Consider the following 15,640-nt stretch of genomic DNA (forward strand, 5'->3'; position numbering starts at 1 on the left):
TGATCTAACTGAAAGGCCAAGTTTAATGTCATCCCAGATACACCACTGTGGGTGATATACTTTGACATTTTGAGCTCACTATTTTCAATGGGTTTTGTAATCGTGCTTTTGTCTTGCAGCTCTGTTTTATTAATGTGAATGCTACTGAATCAGCATTGCCACTAATAAAACAGAGCATGCAACACAACAGCTGCCTGACAAAGCTCCACCCCTTTACATTACATCATCTGTGACAAACCAGGAAACAAGTTTGTTATTGTTCCGTTTCTCACTGAGAAGAGACACACTGACAGGTAGAGGGTAAGCTTTACCTTCATATCAAAGCTGTGACTTCAACTGAGGGAGGACAGTTACAGGAGGGAGTACTGAAGTAGTGAAATACTTCAACTACCTGTTGCTGACTGAAAAAACCCCCACCAACATTCAAATGAAAAGTAACTGAAGCGACTTTCTACAGAAGGGAGGGAAACACAACTGACTTCCTGATTTGACCTGCTGTCTGTTTTCAGCTTCACTCAGACACATAATGGCTTCCAGATCAGAGGAGGATCACTGCTGTCCGGTCTGTCATGACGTCTTTAGAGATCCTGTTGTTTTGTCGTGTAGCCACAGCTTCTGTAAAGACTGTCTGAGGAGCTGGTGGAGAGAGAAACCGACACGCGAGTGTCCAGTTTGTAAGAGAAGATCTTCAAAGGAACACCCAACTGTTAATCTGGTGTTAAGGAACCTGTGTGAAGCCTTCTTACAGGAGAGAGATCAGAGAGCTTCAGAGGCTCTCTGCCATCTGCACTCTGAGAAACTCAATCTCTTCTGTCTGGACCATCAGCAGCCAGTGTGTCTCGTATGCAGAGATTCAGAAAAACACACCAACCACAGATTCAGTCCCATCGATGAAGCTGCACGACAACACAAGAAGAAACTTCAGGAAACTCTGAAGCCCTTAAAAAGGACGTTAAAGGTTTTTAAACGAATTGAAGTGAAGTTTGTTCAAACAGCAGAACACATTAAGGTCCAGGTCGGACAAACTGGGATGCAGATTAAGGAACAGTTTAAGAAGCTTCGCCAGTTTCTAGAAGAGGAAGAGGAGGCCAGGATGGCTGCACTTAAGGAGGAAGAGGAGCAGAAGAGTCAGATGATGATGGAGAAGATGGAGGCTCTAAGCAGAGAGATAGCAACTCTTTCAGACAGAGTCAGAGCCACAGAGGAGGAGCTGAGAGCTGAAGACGTCTCATTCCTGTACAACTACAAGGCCGCAGTGGAAAGAGTCCAGCGGCGGCCCCTGCTGGATGATCCACAGCTGCTCTCAGGAGCTCTTATAGACGAGGCCAAACACCTGGACAACCTGAGCTTCAACATCTGGAACAAGATGAAGGAGATGGTCTCCTACACTCCTGTGATTCTGGACCCAAACTCTGCTAATCCAGAACTCATCCTGTCTGCACATCTGACCAGTGGGAGAGGAGGAGAGAGACAGCAGCTTCCTGATAACCCAGAGAGGTTTGATCATTATTTCATTGTCCAGGGCTCTGAGTGCTTCAACTCAGGGAATCACAGCTGGGATGTCGAGGTTGGAGACAATACATTCTGGTCACTGGGTGTGTTAGCAGAGTCTTTCCAGAGAAAGCAACGCATGCGGTCTGGATTATGGGAAATGCGGTTCCATAAAGGTGAATACTCAGCACGGTCACTACCAGCTCCGCTCACTGATCTCAGAGTGGAGAAGAAGCTCCAGAGGATCAGAGTGAATCTGGACTGGAACAGAGGAAAGCTGTCGTTCTCTGATCCTGATACGACCAAACACATACACACCTTCACATACACTTTCACTGAGAGGCTGTTTCCATACATCAGCACTGTGGATAAAGTCCCACTGAAGATATTACCACTGAAGGTCTGTGTGACTAAACAGGTCTGAGAGTATTTAGTTTGAAGGTGATGGTAATAATAATAGTAAAATCAACTATTAACTTCTTAAAAGTCAAGGTGTCCTATGTATCTAAATGTATGAGCACATTTCTGAAATAATTAAATAAATAAAATGAGTTCAAACTTTATGGTGTCTGTTTGCAGTCAGATATTTGAAGCAAACGGTAACAAAACAGCAGATTAAAATAATATGAACAGAAAAAAGTATCGCAGTATATTAAGGGTCAACATGCAGTGCAGTAAAAATTAAAACAGCAGGTTGCAGCAGCACAGCAATTAGCTGAATGAAGCAATAATACAGACAGTCCGTACAAAGGTTTTAAGAAGCAGCTTGAGAGGTTCTTGAAGACAATACAAATTATATATATATATTTTTTGGATTTATGATGTTTAGATTAACTGATATTATTGTTGTTTTGTTCTACCTGTCAATCAATTTAAATTGTTCTAATTGTTGTAATGTTTTGTATAGGTAAGAAAGCAATTTCAACATTTCACAAGGGAAATCACAGCAGGTTAAATTCATCTGCATTCAATCTTCATGACAGTTTTAGTATGGAATTAGATTTGTGCCAATATAATCAAACGACAGTTTCACAGCTAACTTGAACTACATTGCAAATAACTGCTGTATCTTTCTTATCATCTGGCTTGTTGAACAGAGAACACATGCTGAGTGGAGCTGTCCTAAGCCATGCCTAAGTTCACGGTCACCATCTTGAGGCCATAAATGAAACTGCACTCCTTAATATCCTGTATATTACTGGTATGTACAGATGATAGCTAGAATGATGTGCTTCCTGTGACCCAACAAGTCAAGAAATGAATTACTCAAAGCTATCATCCTAACCCTCCCCTAGCTGCATAATTACACTTTAATTTAGCAAAATTACAGAATGTATAATTCATCAGGAAATTTACTCAGGTATACAGTACACACACACACGTTTGTTTCACTATCTTTGTGGGGACCCGTCATTGACAATGCATTCCCTAGCCCCTTACCCTAACCATCCCAACTAAATGCCTAACCTTAACCCTTACCCTCACCCTAACCATAACCTAATTCTTTGGGCCCCACAAGGCTGTATTCCCTGGTTTTTGGACTCCACGAATATAGTAAAACAAGCACGCGCGCACATGCACACACACACACACAAAAAAAAAGTCTGGAACAGCTAAACAGTGAGTAAATGTCAAGCAAGATGTGTGGTATGATATTTTATTCTCATATTTTATGGAATACAAAGCCCCCGACCCCACCCCCCCCCCCCCCCCCAACAAAAAGTGTGCACATCAGATCTGGTGGAAACTATTCAAGGACAAGATAAAGAATAGGCGAGCGACAAAAGGAAGTTGTTTATGGGTGTGGAATTGTACGACTGCAATTTAATGCGATGTTGATATAAAAAGTATACCCTCTCATCATGAATAACCCTTTTTAAAAAAGTAGCCAAATCTGGCTCCAGTCAGTTGATATAAGGGCTGCAGCCATGACAGCTGAACAAAAATGGATTAAACAAAGCATGAGTTTCCTTTTTGACAAAATAAAAACTTATTTTCATTGATCTTTTCCATTATGCCTACAAGGACGTAATCAATCATGTGCAACAAGAATTTCGATTTAGTTGCTTTTCTATTTGTTTACACAATCTCTTGCTAAGCTGCACAAAAGGAATGAAATATTGCCCCCAAGTGGACTTGGGAGAGAAACAAAAGGATAAAAATTATACAAAAGAAAGACAAATAGCAGAAGGGATAAGAAAAACAGCCAGCAGGGCTACAAATGAATGCAACCATTAAATGTACTAGCAGCCAACCTAGGTCCAAAAATGTAGGCCTTTTTTTTCCCCAAAATGGCTTTGAAACATCTGGAATGTGTTTGCCATAACATCCCAGTGAATCTGTACCACTGGAACCATGACGCAGATTCCCATCAATTGGGACAAAATAGCTGAAGCACATTTAAGTATTTTGAGAAAGGTCTGGCCAAAGATCTTAGCTAATCTCATGTAAAAACCAACCAGCTTGAGGACACACTGGGATGGCAAAATCACGGACAAGTATAGTGAATTAAAAATAACATTAGTAAGATCACTGCCATTGAATCCATACATTTCAATGCATGACTAAGTCCATTTCAGAAGATTGGGGAGCAACCCCAAAACGGTGTCACACCAATTATTATGAGATGGTTTTGAGTTCATTTTCCCAAAAATGAATTGTAATCTTTTCCTGACCACTACACATCAAAACACACCAGAAAACAAGTTAACCCAATACAATACACACAATCCAAGGTTCACAGTCCGAAAAGGTGCTGTTTGGAAAGAGCCTCAGGTCCTCTATGTCCACTGGTTAAAAGGTCCGACTCGGTGAAGCGGCATTTTCACCTTTCGGCGAAAGCAATTCATGTGCTGGACACTGGAAAAAGATTTTTTATTTTAAAAAGAAAACAAAACAAAAAAAAGGACATGTTCGGGATTATGGAGCGTCACCTTGCCAGCAGCCACCTTATTTGTCTTCTAACAGCTTTTCTCAGTTGCTCTGGTGGGGAGAGTAAACGGGCTGTAGCAGCTTGCTGTCCAAGTCTATTCCTCTTTTTCAATCATTATTTCAATCCATCCCAGTCCTTTCTTCTCTGGTCCTCACACCATGTAGGAGTTCTGGTTCTTCAGCTTGTCCAGCTCTTTGCTCTGCTGCCTCAGAAACAGGATTCTGTAGTTGAGGAGAAAACAAGTACATGTGAACGTGTGCTGTGAATGTCCGCATAAGCTAAAATGTGAATGCAAATGGAACATTTGCCTCACCTCTGTTCCCTCAGTGTAGCCTGGATTTCACACACTCGGACCAGGGAGCGGAGGTTTTTCATCTCTGTGCAGATCTCAGACATGTACAAGCTGCCCATGTTGTGGAGGTCCTCGTGCAACCGAGCCGCCTGGCGGAGAGGGACGAGTGCTTATTGTCAAGTCACGACTTTAGATTTACACAACAAACATTCAACATCAATCAATACTTTGAGAACAAGGATCAACATTAGCTTACTGATTCTGTATCATAGTATCGCGATATTTTCCGTAGCAATACTGTATCGATACACTGACGGCAAGTATCAATCTATTATTATATACAGTATGTGACGGCTAGCTTGTCTGCTTGACGATTCCATTTTGCAGCAATAAGAAGTGAGATGAACAAAGAGAAATGTATCTTTTTAGATAGAACAGATGTTGACAAAGTTTTCCTTTGGGGACATAATTTTAAATTGGGAAAAATATTAAGTTGGAAAAAGGTAATCCATTGCAATATATATATATATATATATATATATATATATATATATATATATATATATATATATATATATATATATATATATATATCAGAATATGTTTAAAATTGCAATAATATCGTGATGATATCGTATCGTGAGGCCTCTGGTGATTCCCAGCCCTACTGCTTAGTTGTCATGGAGAGGATTTAGCTATTATGGTTACAGCTGAGAAAGGCCACAAGATGAGCCTGAAAGCTCCGGAAACACCCAAGTAAGTAGACCTTGTGATGACTTTTCTTTTTTTGTCAAAACACTAAAAGTCTATATTTGTGCCAGCAGCCCCACGGAGCGGTTCTGCTTTTGTAGCGCCGTAATGATGCTACAGCTATAACAAACGGTGGTAACTGGCAACACTCTATTGCTCTGTAACGTAGAACTCTCTGTGGCGGATTGTACCTGTTTCTCAGTGTTCTCTGAAGGCCATCCTTGGATATGTCTGATGAGGCTCTCATCGAAATGAGTTGCCAGGGTGGGGGTGAATGAGCCGGGGTTGTCGCCCTGGGATTGGCTGGTGCTGCCTGAGGGGACATGGGGCAACGTAGCACCAGCTATGTTTGATCCCGTGCACAGCATCTCCTGACTGGTGGAGCGAGACAAATAATTACCGGGGTGAAGAGGGTGTAACTAAAATGACATCCAGCTGCAGTTTCCCTAATGTTGAAATACCGATGTTTGGGCATATTAGTCAAGGATACCGCGATTTATTCAACCCATAGCATTTTTTTTCTCATTTGTTATCACTTTAGAATACGTCAAACGCTGCTCATCATATTTTTGATTTAATTTGGGTGAATAACCAACGTCACAAATGTGTTTAGCACTTAACTGCCATGAAAAGTCCAAGTGTGGCCCTATAGTATTACATCAAAAATGCTGGATATGCATTTATGTAATGGTATTAGGGGTGTAAGAAAAAAATCACTTGAGTATCGCGATATTTTATTTTGCAATACTGTATCGATTTTCAAAAACACAATATTGATTTATTTTTTTAAAAGACAGTGATTCACGTTTATGTTGTGTTTAAACCCCCTACCGCTAGATGGCTATGCTAACACGCAACACTAGTATCCTTGCCTAACAGTGCCTGACTTTTTGCTAGAAGCTAACAATGTAGCTATGGCTGAACTATGGCCTACTTTAGCATACAAAAATTTGCTCACTAAGAACTTGTGAACTACAATCCCAAACTGGCCCCCAGTTACCTAAAGTAAACTTCTTTGACTTGTATGCACATCATGTCTGTTTTTAAATATTAGTTTTTCTAAAATTATACTATCAAAAAATCCCAATATATCGCCTGATGTACAGTATCGAAATATATTGCAATATATTGAATCGTGACCCATGTATCGTGCGATGTATTCTTGCCAATACACAGCCCTAAATGGTATGTCTACATATTGGATTTGTGCAAGAATAAATTACTTTCCCTATTGTTTACATGTCTTTCCAGAAAACATTACTCTGAATAATACACAGACCTCTTTGGAACTAATTTCAACCAAACTGTTGGTAACCATGAAAACTGCTTGGGACACGTTGCTATTGAAATTTGTAAAATGTCTTGTTGTAATTCAGGTGTCCTTTTACTTGTAAAACGGCCTTGTAAGGTTTTTAATTGTTTGCTTTACCTCCAAGCAATCCATCATCACAAACAAAATGGTGTGTTGAAGTGACTTGTACCTTCTCTGCTGGAGAGTTCTGGGGTCCTCTGGACGCTTCTCTACGGTCTGAGACAGGGGGACTGATCCTTGTTTACCTGAAGACATGCTGCCCTGAAGAGGGAAGGACCGACGGCAGGAGATACAGAAATAGGAATGAAAACCAGAAAAAGAACATTTAACAGACAAGGGCAGTCATAACAACGTGGAGAAAAGAGAGAAGGTGGGGGTGAGTCATGAGCAACGGGAAGTACTCCCGACATTCTTCAAACTGGACTTTTCTGTTACTTCTGCTCCTGTGACTCACCCTCGTTTGTGAGGATGCGATGCTGCCAGGGTGCACGCCAAGAAGGGATTTCTGGTTGCTCTGTGGCGTGCCGTTACGTGGTGAGACGTACGGCCGCGGCGATGATGCATCTGACGTCAGGGAGACGGGGGACTGACTGGAGTGCTGGGCTGCAACAGGAGGACGTAGAATCAGTACGGAGGAAAAGAAGGGTCATTGCGATGTTTTCCCTCGACACTGGCAGTACTTGTCCTCATGAAAACCCTCCGCCTGCAGTAATTCCCTTGCTTGCTTTCAAATGCGAATAATCGGTTTAGCAACAAGGCGGCAAACAATCCGACAACACAAGCACATTAAAAGGCTAAAAGATGACACAAGAAGACTTGTGTCATCGTTTTTCTGGCACACTTGTTGCGATTGCTATGCAACAAATCCTCTGTTCCAGCAGAGAAGGCTCACTGGAATACATGGGAGGACATCTGTTGTTTTCCCACATAACTATAGTCAATTTGAAAAAGCGATACACGCAGTTAACTTGCATAAAATGCAGAATTTTACTGACTGAAGGTCAAGAACAAATTGTGTATTACACTGCATTTAAAAAGAACTGGCAGGGACAGGGAGACCAGGATCCTTAAAAAACAAATGAGTTAGTGTAGCAGATGGTGAGAAACAGTGAGGAGGCCGTACCTTGGTTGGAGTGCTGAGCAGCTGAGAGGAGAGCAGTGATGTTGAAAGCAGGTCCAGCAGTGAGGAGCTTATGAAGCACAGACCGCAAGGAAGCTTGGGTGACAGCAGCTGCCAAGACTGGAGGGAGGAAAGAGGACACACACACACACACACACACACACACACACACACACAGGTGAGTGAGCAAGGATGCACAACAAGTGAGTGCACAAACACGTATAGTTATGTATCAGAAAACAGTTAAGATTTAAAAAAAAAAAAAACGAATCAGTGGAAAAATTCGTCTTTTCACCAGCCACTGGAGACGGTTTATGTATGTCATTTTACTACTATTAAACAGCAATCACACATGTATGTCAGGTTCACACAGAATAGCAAGAAACTAATCATATTAACTGCCAGGTTAATAACAGCAGAACACTGTCACCCATTAATAACAGGATCGAAACACACACACACACAAGTGACGGAATATTGACATTTTTGTCGTACATGCTCTTCACACTGTTTTTTGGAAAAAGATACAACGTATTTTCACACTAGTCCTGTTAGGAAAGTTTCCCTGGGATACGGTTAATCCAAGGAGAACAGAGTCGTCATCCTTGAAACATTTTCTCTTGGAAAATCCGTCACATAATTCTATAGCTATATTCTATATCAGACTCTTAAAAAAAAACTGTCTCTTAAAACGTTAGCATTTATCTTTTTTGTGCGTTAATTCATGGCTGCTTGACAGATGGTTCAATCCACAGTCTGTTTTTGCACTAAAGACGTCAGAAGATGCTTCATTTTTCACTCATCACGAATGTATTTATTCCGTGGCGGAAAACCATGTTAAACTCCTGTGGGTTTAGCCGGGCTAACGAAACACTAACTCTTGAAGGACACACTATAAAAACGGACTTGTAAACACTTGCTAGCTTAGCAACAAAAAGGCTACAAACAACCCATAAAGGCTCTGACACACCAACCCGACGGCCGACCTTCGGGAGAAAAGGCAGTCGGACTGACTGCCTTTGCAGTTGCTGAATCGGTCTTCATTTCAGATCGACAAAGGTCAGTTTAAAAGATTTTCGTCAGATTTTGAGATGGCGTTAGTCAGGCTCATCCGGCTCGTCATTTCCGGGTTAGCGCTCCACCAATCAGATTGGCCATTGAGTCCGACTGCCCGCCTTCCGATTCAACAAGTCAAATCGGCCCAAATGAAGGCAGACGGCTCCTCTGACTGACGACGGCACGGACCACACCGAACAGACTCGAGTCACTGACCTCGCCAGACTGTCCGACGGCCGATAATCGGGTTGGTGTGTCAGGGCCTTAGCACAACACTCTCTGTAGGAGCCGGTGTTACAGTGCTACACCCTCCACTCAAAAGAACATCAGATGTTGTGAACATGTAATTGTCTGGTTGTTGAATATAATACAACCCCCATTTCTTCAAACGTAACTTCATAACGTCTGGGACACTTGGCGGCTGCAGTGTGAAACGTAGTGTGGAAATTAGGGATAGACCGATTATCGCCCCTGGCCGATTATCGCGCCGTTTATTGGCAGTTTGCAGATTATCTGCATTGCCATTTTTATTTGCCCGATAACCGATAGTTCATTAATTAAAAAGTGTGCTACTTTGGCTCCACTACAGCTCTGTGTATGTCCCTCTGCTTCGCTTTCCCTCACCACTGAGTCTGACTTAATGTCCCGCCCACAACACTATCTGACTATCTGAATACTGTGTATTATGTTGAAAGTACTAATTAATTGCTTTAAGCATTTAAACAAGGTTTTTATTTGGAGTTTGGAACATTCCAAAATCTTAATTTTGACCTAAAGACTTTAATTTTCACGGTAAATGCATAAGTTCGGTGTCATTAACTACTAATAATCGGTATCGGCCTTGAACAAACAGTATTGGTTGATCCCTAATGGAAATGTTACGTTAAAGCCACTATGTGTATACAATGAAAATTCACGATCCCGGTGGAACTACCGAGAAAGACACTATGGAAGACAGTGGTGTGAAAGTGACATCTTGCGTTTCTTTGATCGGTTGTGCCCTCACCCTCATTGAGTTTGGCCATGTCCATGCTGCCGTTGTTCATCTGCAGAGTGGCCTGCAGCGCTGGGAGCAGCTGATGCAGGAGGGCTGGGTCCTGCAGCAGTGCTGGTGACGGGGACTGGACAGACTGAGGCACCTGCCCCGAAGAGGAGGAAGAGGAGGAGGACACGGCGGAGGGGGTGGAACCCAAAGCACCAGGAGCAGAGTTCAGGCTCTGAGAAGAAGAGGAAGAGGAGGAATGGCCGGAGTTGGATGCTGTGGACTGGTCCCCTGATGTTGTCTCTGTGGAGACGAGCAGAGCAGGAGAACAAAGCATTACGATATTTGTCAGGGAAATTTGTGCACCAGACATATGAAGTAAATCCTCTCCGTATCTTAAATGTTTCTCCAGAAAGTGATCAACAGAAGCTTGTCACAATCTTGGAGAGGATGACTTTGTAAAAACTTGACCCACGTTGCTTAGGTTTTATAGTTCTGCTATACTTACTAGTTGAGGCTTTGTCCTGCAAGGCCTCTTGTCTGTAGTCCATGTCCCTGGGGAAACTATTCGCCCCCATCTTGACTGGGTCTTTCGGTCGTTGTTCCCTGAAGCAGAATAAGCAGAAAGCAACAGTGACAATATGCAGGATGCAGTTAGACTCTGTACACTAAGCTAACGATATTCTGGTGCACTGCTTGATCTTGTAATGTACGACTGCATGAGAATCTCGATTACGGTTTCAGGTTGAAAACGGAATTGGCTTTTAGTGTACGTATTTTGTCATTTCATTTTAAGAGGGCTTGCCTCTCCAACAGGTCCTTGGGCTTCTCCCATTGGGAGACCTCAGTTCTACAGTTGTAGTAGTACTTCTTCCCAGAGGAGCTGATGTGTTCTGTCCAGTCATCTGCTGGGTCCTGGTGCTGAGAGAGACAAGACATGAGACCTTAGAAAGCTTTAGAGATATTATGACAAGTTAAAGAGTACCTAGGGCTGTGCAATACATTTGGTCTGCCGCTGAAGGAGCGATTGCCGCTGCTCCTTAGGTATTCAAAAAAAAATGTCCCGAAGTCGTAATTACACGACTCTGCAGAGCTGTCTGCTCCCCTGAACTCAAGAGAACAGTCAGCTCGCTGTCCCCTTTGAGGGCGAGCAACTGGAACAGTAACAGCGCGGTTACAGCATTTCCTCCTCAGGCAGAGGGACAAACGGCGACGAAAGCCTTGGCGGCTGATTTACCACAGAAACTGCGTGAAATATGACAGCTACAGTCGCTTGGAAAATAGCGTTATGGGCACTGAATTTGATAAATTTACTGTTTATCAGACCTCAGATGAGACAAGAAGCTAACGTTAGCGTACCCTGCGGCCCCTCTGTCTTTGACTCCCCGCTGCAGGAGACGTCGTATTCCCCCGACACGCTGTATTAACGTTACTGTTTAAAACATTTTCCAGGTTAGTGGGGATGCATACCCCTCAAAACCAACGCGAAAATTCATAGTAATGTTCCTACAGCATATTGTTTTGTTGCTAAGCTATATGTAAAATGAGCGGTGACGTTATAGCAATCTTCCACGTAAAGTTATTGTCCATATTTTGGCAAAATGTTTAGTAATGACAGTAGTAGTGGTCATAGTGAAAATGTGTTATGTATCTGGAATTGTTCATTAGCCGTGTATGTGTGTTATAAATATGTAAAGCTGAACGGACTCACATAGTAAAACAGATTTTATTCTAATCCAAAGACTCCTTCTGTGAGAGAAAGACACTATATCCTGAAATGTAATTGTAAGATATATGATGCTTTTTAGAAACGATTGCAAATATCAATTTTCTTAAGTCTTAAATGTCAATGCTACATGGAAGCGAACGGACATTAGCAACAACATGTTTGAAAAAATAGTCAGCAGCTATGTTAACTGATGACTTGCTGGTAAATGAGCTATGCTCCTCTAAGTCTATGATCCTTTGATAAATAAGCATCCGTGTTCATTTAGTAGGTAAGCATCCCTCACTTTCCACCCTCAATAATGGATAAGGACTTTTCAGTCTGGTTGGGAGCGATAGGTTTAATATCCATGATCATGTACATACCGACACTTCCAGTCATTACAACAATTCCAGGAAGAAAATGTACATTGCCTGATCCCGTCTTTCCTTTTTACAATTGCCCCGATTTTAAAACATGCTGATTTTGCAGAGGAGGCTTGAGCCACAATAACATTTATTTCATGCTTTCTCACAAACAAACAAAAAGGTCAGATGGTCTTAAGAAAAATATGGACAGCAGTAGTAACTAGATTTTATAGCAGGGCCTTGGTATTGCTAAAAACAAATGTAACTGTGATGTGATTTGACAGTTACTGCATGAATTGCAGTTACAGATTTTGCATCAACCCCCGGGCAAGAACGGAACATAATTGATGTACAGTTTTTGAATCCTCTTCAATTCTATCCTTATTTTAGCAGCAGCTCACAGCTAATCAACCCGTTCTCAGCCTGTGCATCTCAACATAGAGCAGAGAAGGGCAGGATGTCATAATTATCAACAGACTACATTAGCGAAAGATAATCTTTAATAACTTAATCTTGCCAAACCTGAACTGTAAAACCCCTGCGTCTCTTAATGTGTTCCTCTGTGGATTTCTTTTCCTTTCATCTCTCATCTCATAATGGAAGCACAACGGTGCACAAATGAAGAAAAACCTGCTTTGCGCTACATATTTGTCACTTGCTTGTAGAAACCATACTGTGTATGCACATTTAAGTTTAGATTTGGAAAAAATTTTGCTTTGTCTTGTCATGATGTTGACTTTACATATGCACTCCACCCTCTACTCACTTCAAAATGATAACTAATAACAGTATACATCAACACCGGGTTCCCAAACAACGTTAAACATTGAGTGTCTGGCCTTATTGCTCAGTACAACCAGATACTGAGTGAGATATATTAAGATAATTAAATATTTTAACATAGAAGTCTTACATCTAATCAGACCATCTACTCTGTAGAAGGAGCCTGTTACATAAGATTCAATCACGCATTGTTGTTGAGACAAAAAAAATTCTGCACAGAGAGAAAGAGAGATGCTTCTACATAATGTCTTGCATACCATGTTCCAAGTAGCGTGACAGCAATTCCTACACGAAATGCTGAAAGTATATCATTAGATAACACTGGACAACGTCTTACCCTGTCTGCAGGCTTGCTCTGAGTCGCATGAGAGTCGGAGCCATGGTGGGAGCTGTTGTTGTGAGAGTTCTCCTGAGGAGAGCCGCTGGTCCCTGTAACAAAGCCATTTATCAAGTAAGAGTAAACACATAATTAGAGATGTTCTGATACCGATACCAGTATCGGTATCGGCTCCGATACTGCCTAAAACGCTGGTATCGGTAAGTACTGGAGTTTATGCACCGATCCGATACCACATAATAAAGCCCTAAAGAAAATCAACGTGAATGCCATAATTAACATTGAAGATACTGATCAGAAGAATGTATTTGTTGATCAACGTACACAATTGATTAAAGTCAGCTGAGGCTGAGAGCTGATAGTTTGCCTGCAGCCACAAGCATCTGATATTTGTCTGAGGTGCAGGACCAAGATGCTGCCATTTCCTTATAGCAACCCTTTAAGATAAAACGTGCATGCATTTGTAGGACCGCCAGATCCTAATAATTGCCCCTTGTGGGATTAATAAAGTTGTTGAATTGAATTGATCCGGGCTTACCATTTTTTCCTCTAACTGCGTGAGAGGTTTTTGCCTTGCCATGTCCTGTGCCGTCTCCCTGTCTGCTGCCAGGACTTTCGTCGGAGCGTCGCAGCATCTTGTAAGGGGGTGTGGGGTCTGATGAGCCGTCGCGCACTTTGTCATAGCGGTGAAGGCTGCTGGACTGGCTCTTTGGCTGAGATTTATGGGCCTAGATTGAATAAAGCATGGCAGAAAGAGTTGTTGGGATGGGTAGTTTTGGTCATTTTTTCCTTATTTTGTTTAAATAAATGTGTGTGAAATGTGTGTGTCTGTAAATAATAAATAAATAATATAAAAATATAAGTGTACAGCCAAGGTTCTCTGCTTTTCAGCATGTCTTGAATGTATCCTACAGGAAGCCATTTAAAAGTTGGTAACATCACTTTGTGGCGATGTTCAAGGAGTACTATAGCGGTGTCAAAATGTGTGCCTGATGCTATATCAACACAACATGAATTTAAGAGCAAACTTTGCCAGGTTTTACAAGAACATTACACAAACTGCCACAAAAGTACTTCCTATGGGAAGTTGTGTGATAGCCATGCAGATTGAATGTAAATAAAGTTTTTAGTGGTTTATTTTGTTCAACAGTATGAATAAGTGACAATATAATTGGGAATTTAACTGGAAGTGTTAGTGAGATTTAATTTGAATGGAAAATACTGCACCTTGATTAGCTAACGTTACGTTAGTATAAAGTAATGACAGGTGACTTAACAAATTGTCATATGTCATACCTGATAGGATTGCGAATCCCTTCTGTCGTTGCACCTGTGGAAACACAGAACAAACAGTACTGTAAGACAGTTTGCATTTTTACGGCTAGGCTACTCTTTTAACTTAGCAACATACTTTCTGGAGCTTATTTAGCTAGCTACCGTTAGCTAAGTTAGCTTGATTTGCCACCTTAGCAACAGCTGCTTGCTCTAACGTTAGCTAATAGAAAATACCGATCATGTTTAAAACATATCGTAGCTACATATTGTGACCTATACACCCACGGTTTACCATTAACACGTTAGTTAGCTAACGTTACGTTAATTAATAGGCTAAAGGAAATAACCGGAACCCAGAGCTAATTGCAAACTGTTAGCTCGTAGCACTGATAGCTAACGGTTACAGGCAACACGAATACCCAACCTACATATGAAAAAAAAAATAGGTAAACCCTACGAATAACTTTAAACATGTTATGGTTTGTGCTTGATTTACCCATCGCTGACTCTTGTTGGTTTCCTTGCATACATCACCATCAAGGCCGGGGTGGTGGTGTGGTGTGTGTGTGTGTGTGTGTGTGTGTGTGTGTATGTGTGTGTGTGTGTGTGTGTGTGTGTGTGTGAGAGAGAGAGAGGGGGAACCGTGGCCTCCTGCCTGTCTGCTTTCACAGCTCTCTTTTCTTCAGCTTCCTGATATCTGGACTCAGTCTGTCCTACCAAACAGAAACCTACAAACAGTGCACCGAGCACCAGCACTGCATAGCGGGTGGTCTTTATTGCAAACCACCCTCAGTGCATCGTCTGGCATGTAGTTACGGTATACGCTTGGCTCGGCCGATGTAGCTCAGCGAAAAGCAGCAGAGTCAGTAGGAAACGGACTCCTCGGTAATGTTTAGCTAGAAAAAAATAAGTTCCGGTTGTATTTTCAAATTATGAGAACCTTATTGAATAAAGAGAGGTACCACAACGAATAAAAATACATTAGGTAAACTTGTTCAAATGCCGTTTTTGGACGGTCGTAATGTTTAACTCAAAAATATAATAGGAAGGAATAATCGCTGAAACACTGTCGCAGTCGTTACTAGCATTACTGGATAACTTAGCTAACGTTAGCAAACTGAGTGGGTCTGCTAACGTTAGTTTCAAGACGTTTCCGATAAGCAGGGAACTTCTGTGTACGCAGATATTTCATTATAACGAGACAGTTAACGTTAAATTGACAAGTAATGTAATGTTT

General features: G+C 41.7%; 2 protein-coding genes across 2 annotated transcripts; one reads left to right on the forward strand and one right to left on the reverse strand.

Annotated features, from left to right (window-relative positions):
• The first annotated feature begins 272 nt into the window (after positions 1 to 272).
• LOC144526873 (zinc-binding protein A33-like) lies at positions 273 to 2,144 on the forward strand. The gene has a single exon (XM_078264586.1). The coding sequence runs from the start codon at positions 527 to 529 to the stop codon at positions 1,913 to 1,915; it is 1,389 nt and encodes a 462-aa protein (XP_078120712.1). The 5' UTR covers positions 273 to 526; the 3' UTR covers positions 1,916 to 2,144.
• Positions 2,145 to 3,295: 1,151 nt separating this feature from the next.
• LOC144526872 (WW domain-containing adapter protein with coiled-coil-like) lies at positions 3,296 to 15,299 on the reverse strand. The gene is made up of 13 exons (XM_078264585.1): positions 14,900 to 15,299; positions 14,425 to 14,458; positions 13,667 to 13,856; positions 13,129 to 13,220; positions 10,741 to 10,856; positions 10,444 to 10,541; positions 9,960 to 10,238; positions 7,901 to 8,017; positions 7,232 to 7,380; positions 6,947 to 7,038; positions 5,657 to 5,840; positions 4,737 to 4,864; positions 3,296 to 4,644 (listed from the first exon to the last, which is right to left on the reverse strand). Exons 1-13 carry the CDS (start codon positions 14,938 to 14,940, stop codon positions 4,575 to 4,577), a joined length of 1,590 nt encoding a protein of 529 aa, XP_078120711.1. The 5' UTR covers positions 14,941 to 15,299; the 3' UTR covers positions 3,296 to 4,574.
• Between the last annotated feature and the right edge of the window lie 341 nt (positions 15,300 to 15,640).

Source organism: Sander vitreus, chromosome 12 (genome assembly GCF_031162955.1).
Source record: "Sander vitreus isolate 19-12246 chromosome 12, sanVit1, whole genome shotgun sequence".
In the NCBI taxonomy this organism is placed as follows: domain Eukaryota; kingdom Metazoa; phylum Chordata; class Actinopteri; order Perciformes; family Percidae; genus Sander; species Sander vitreus.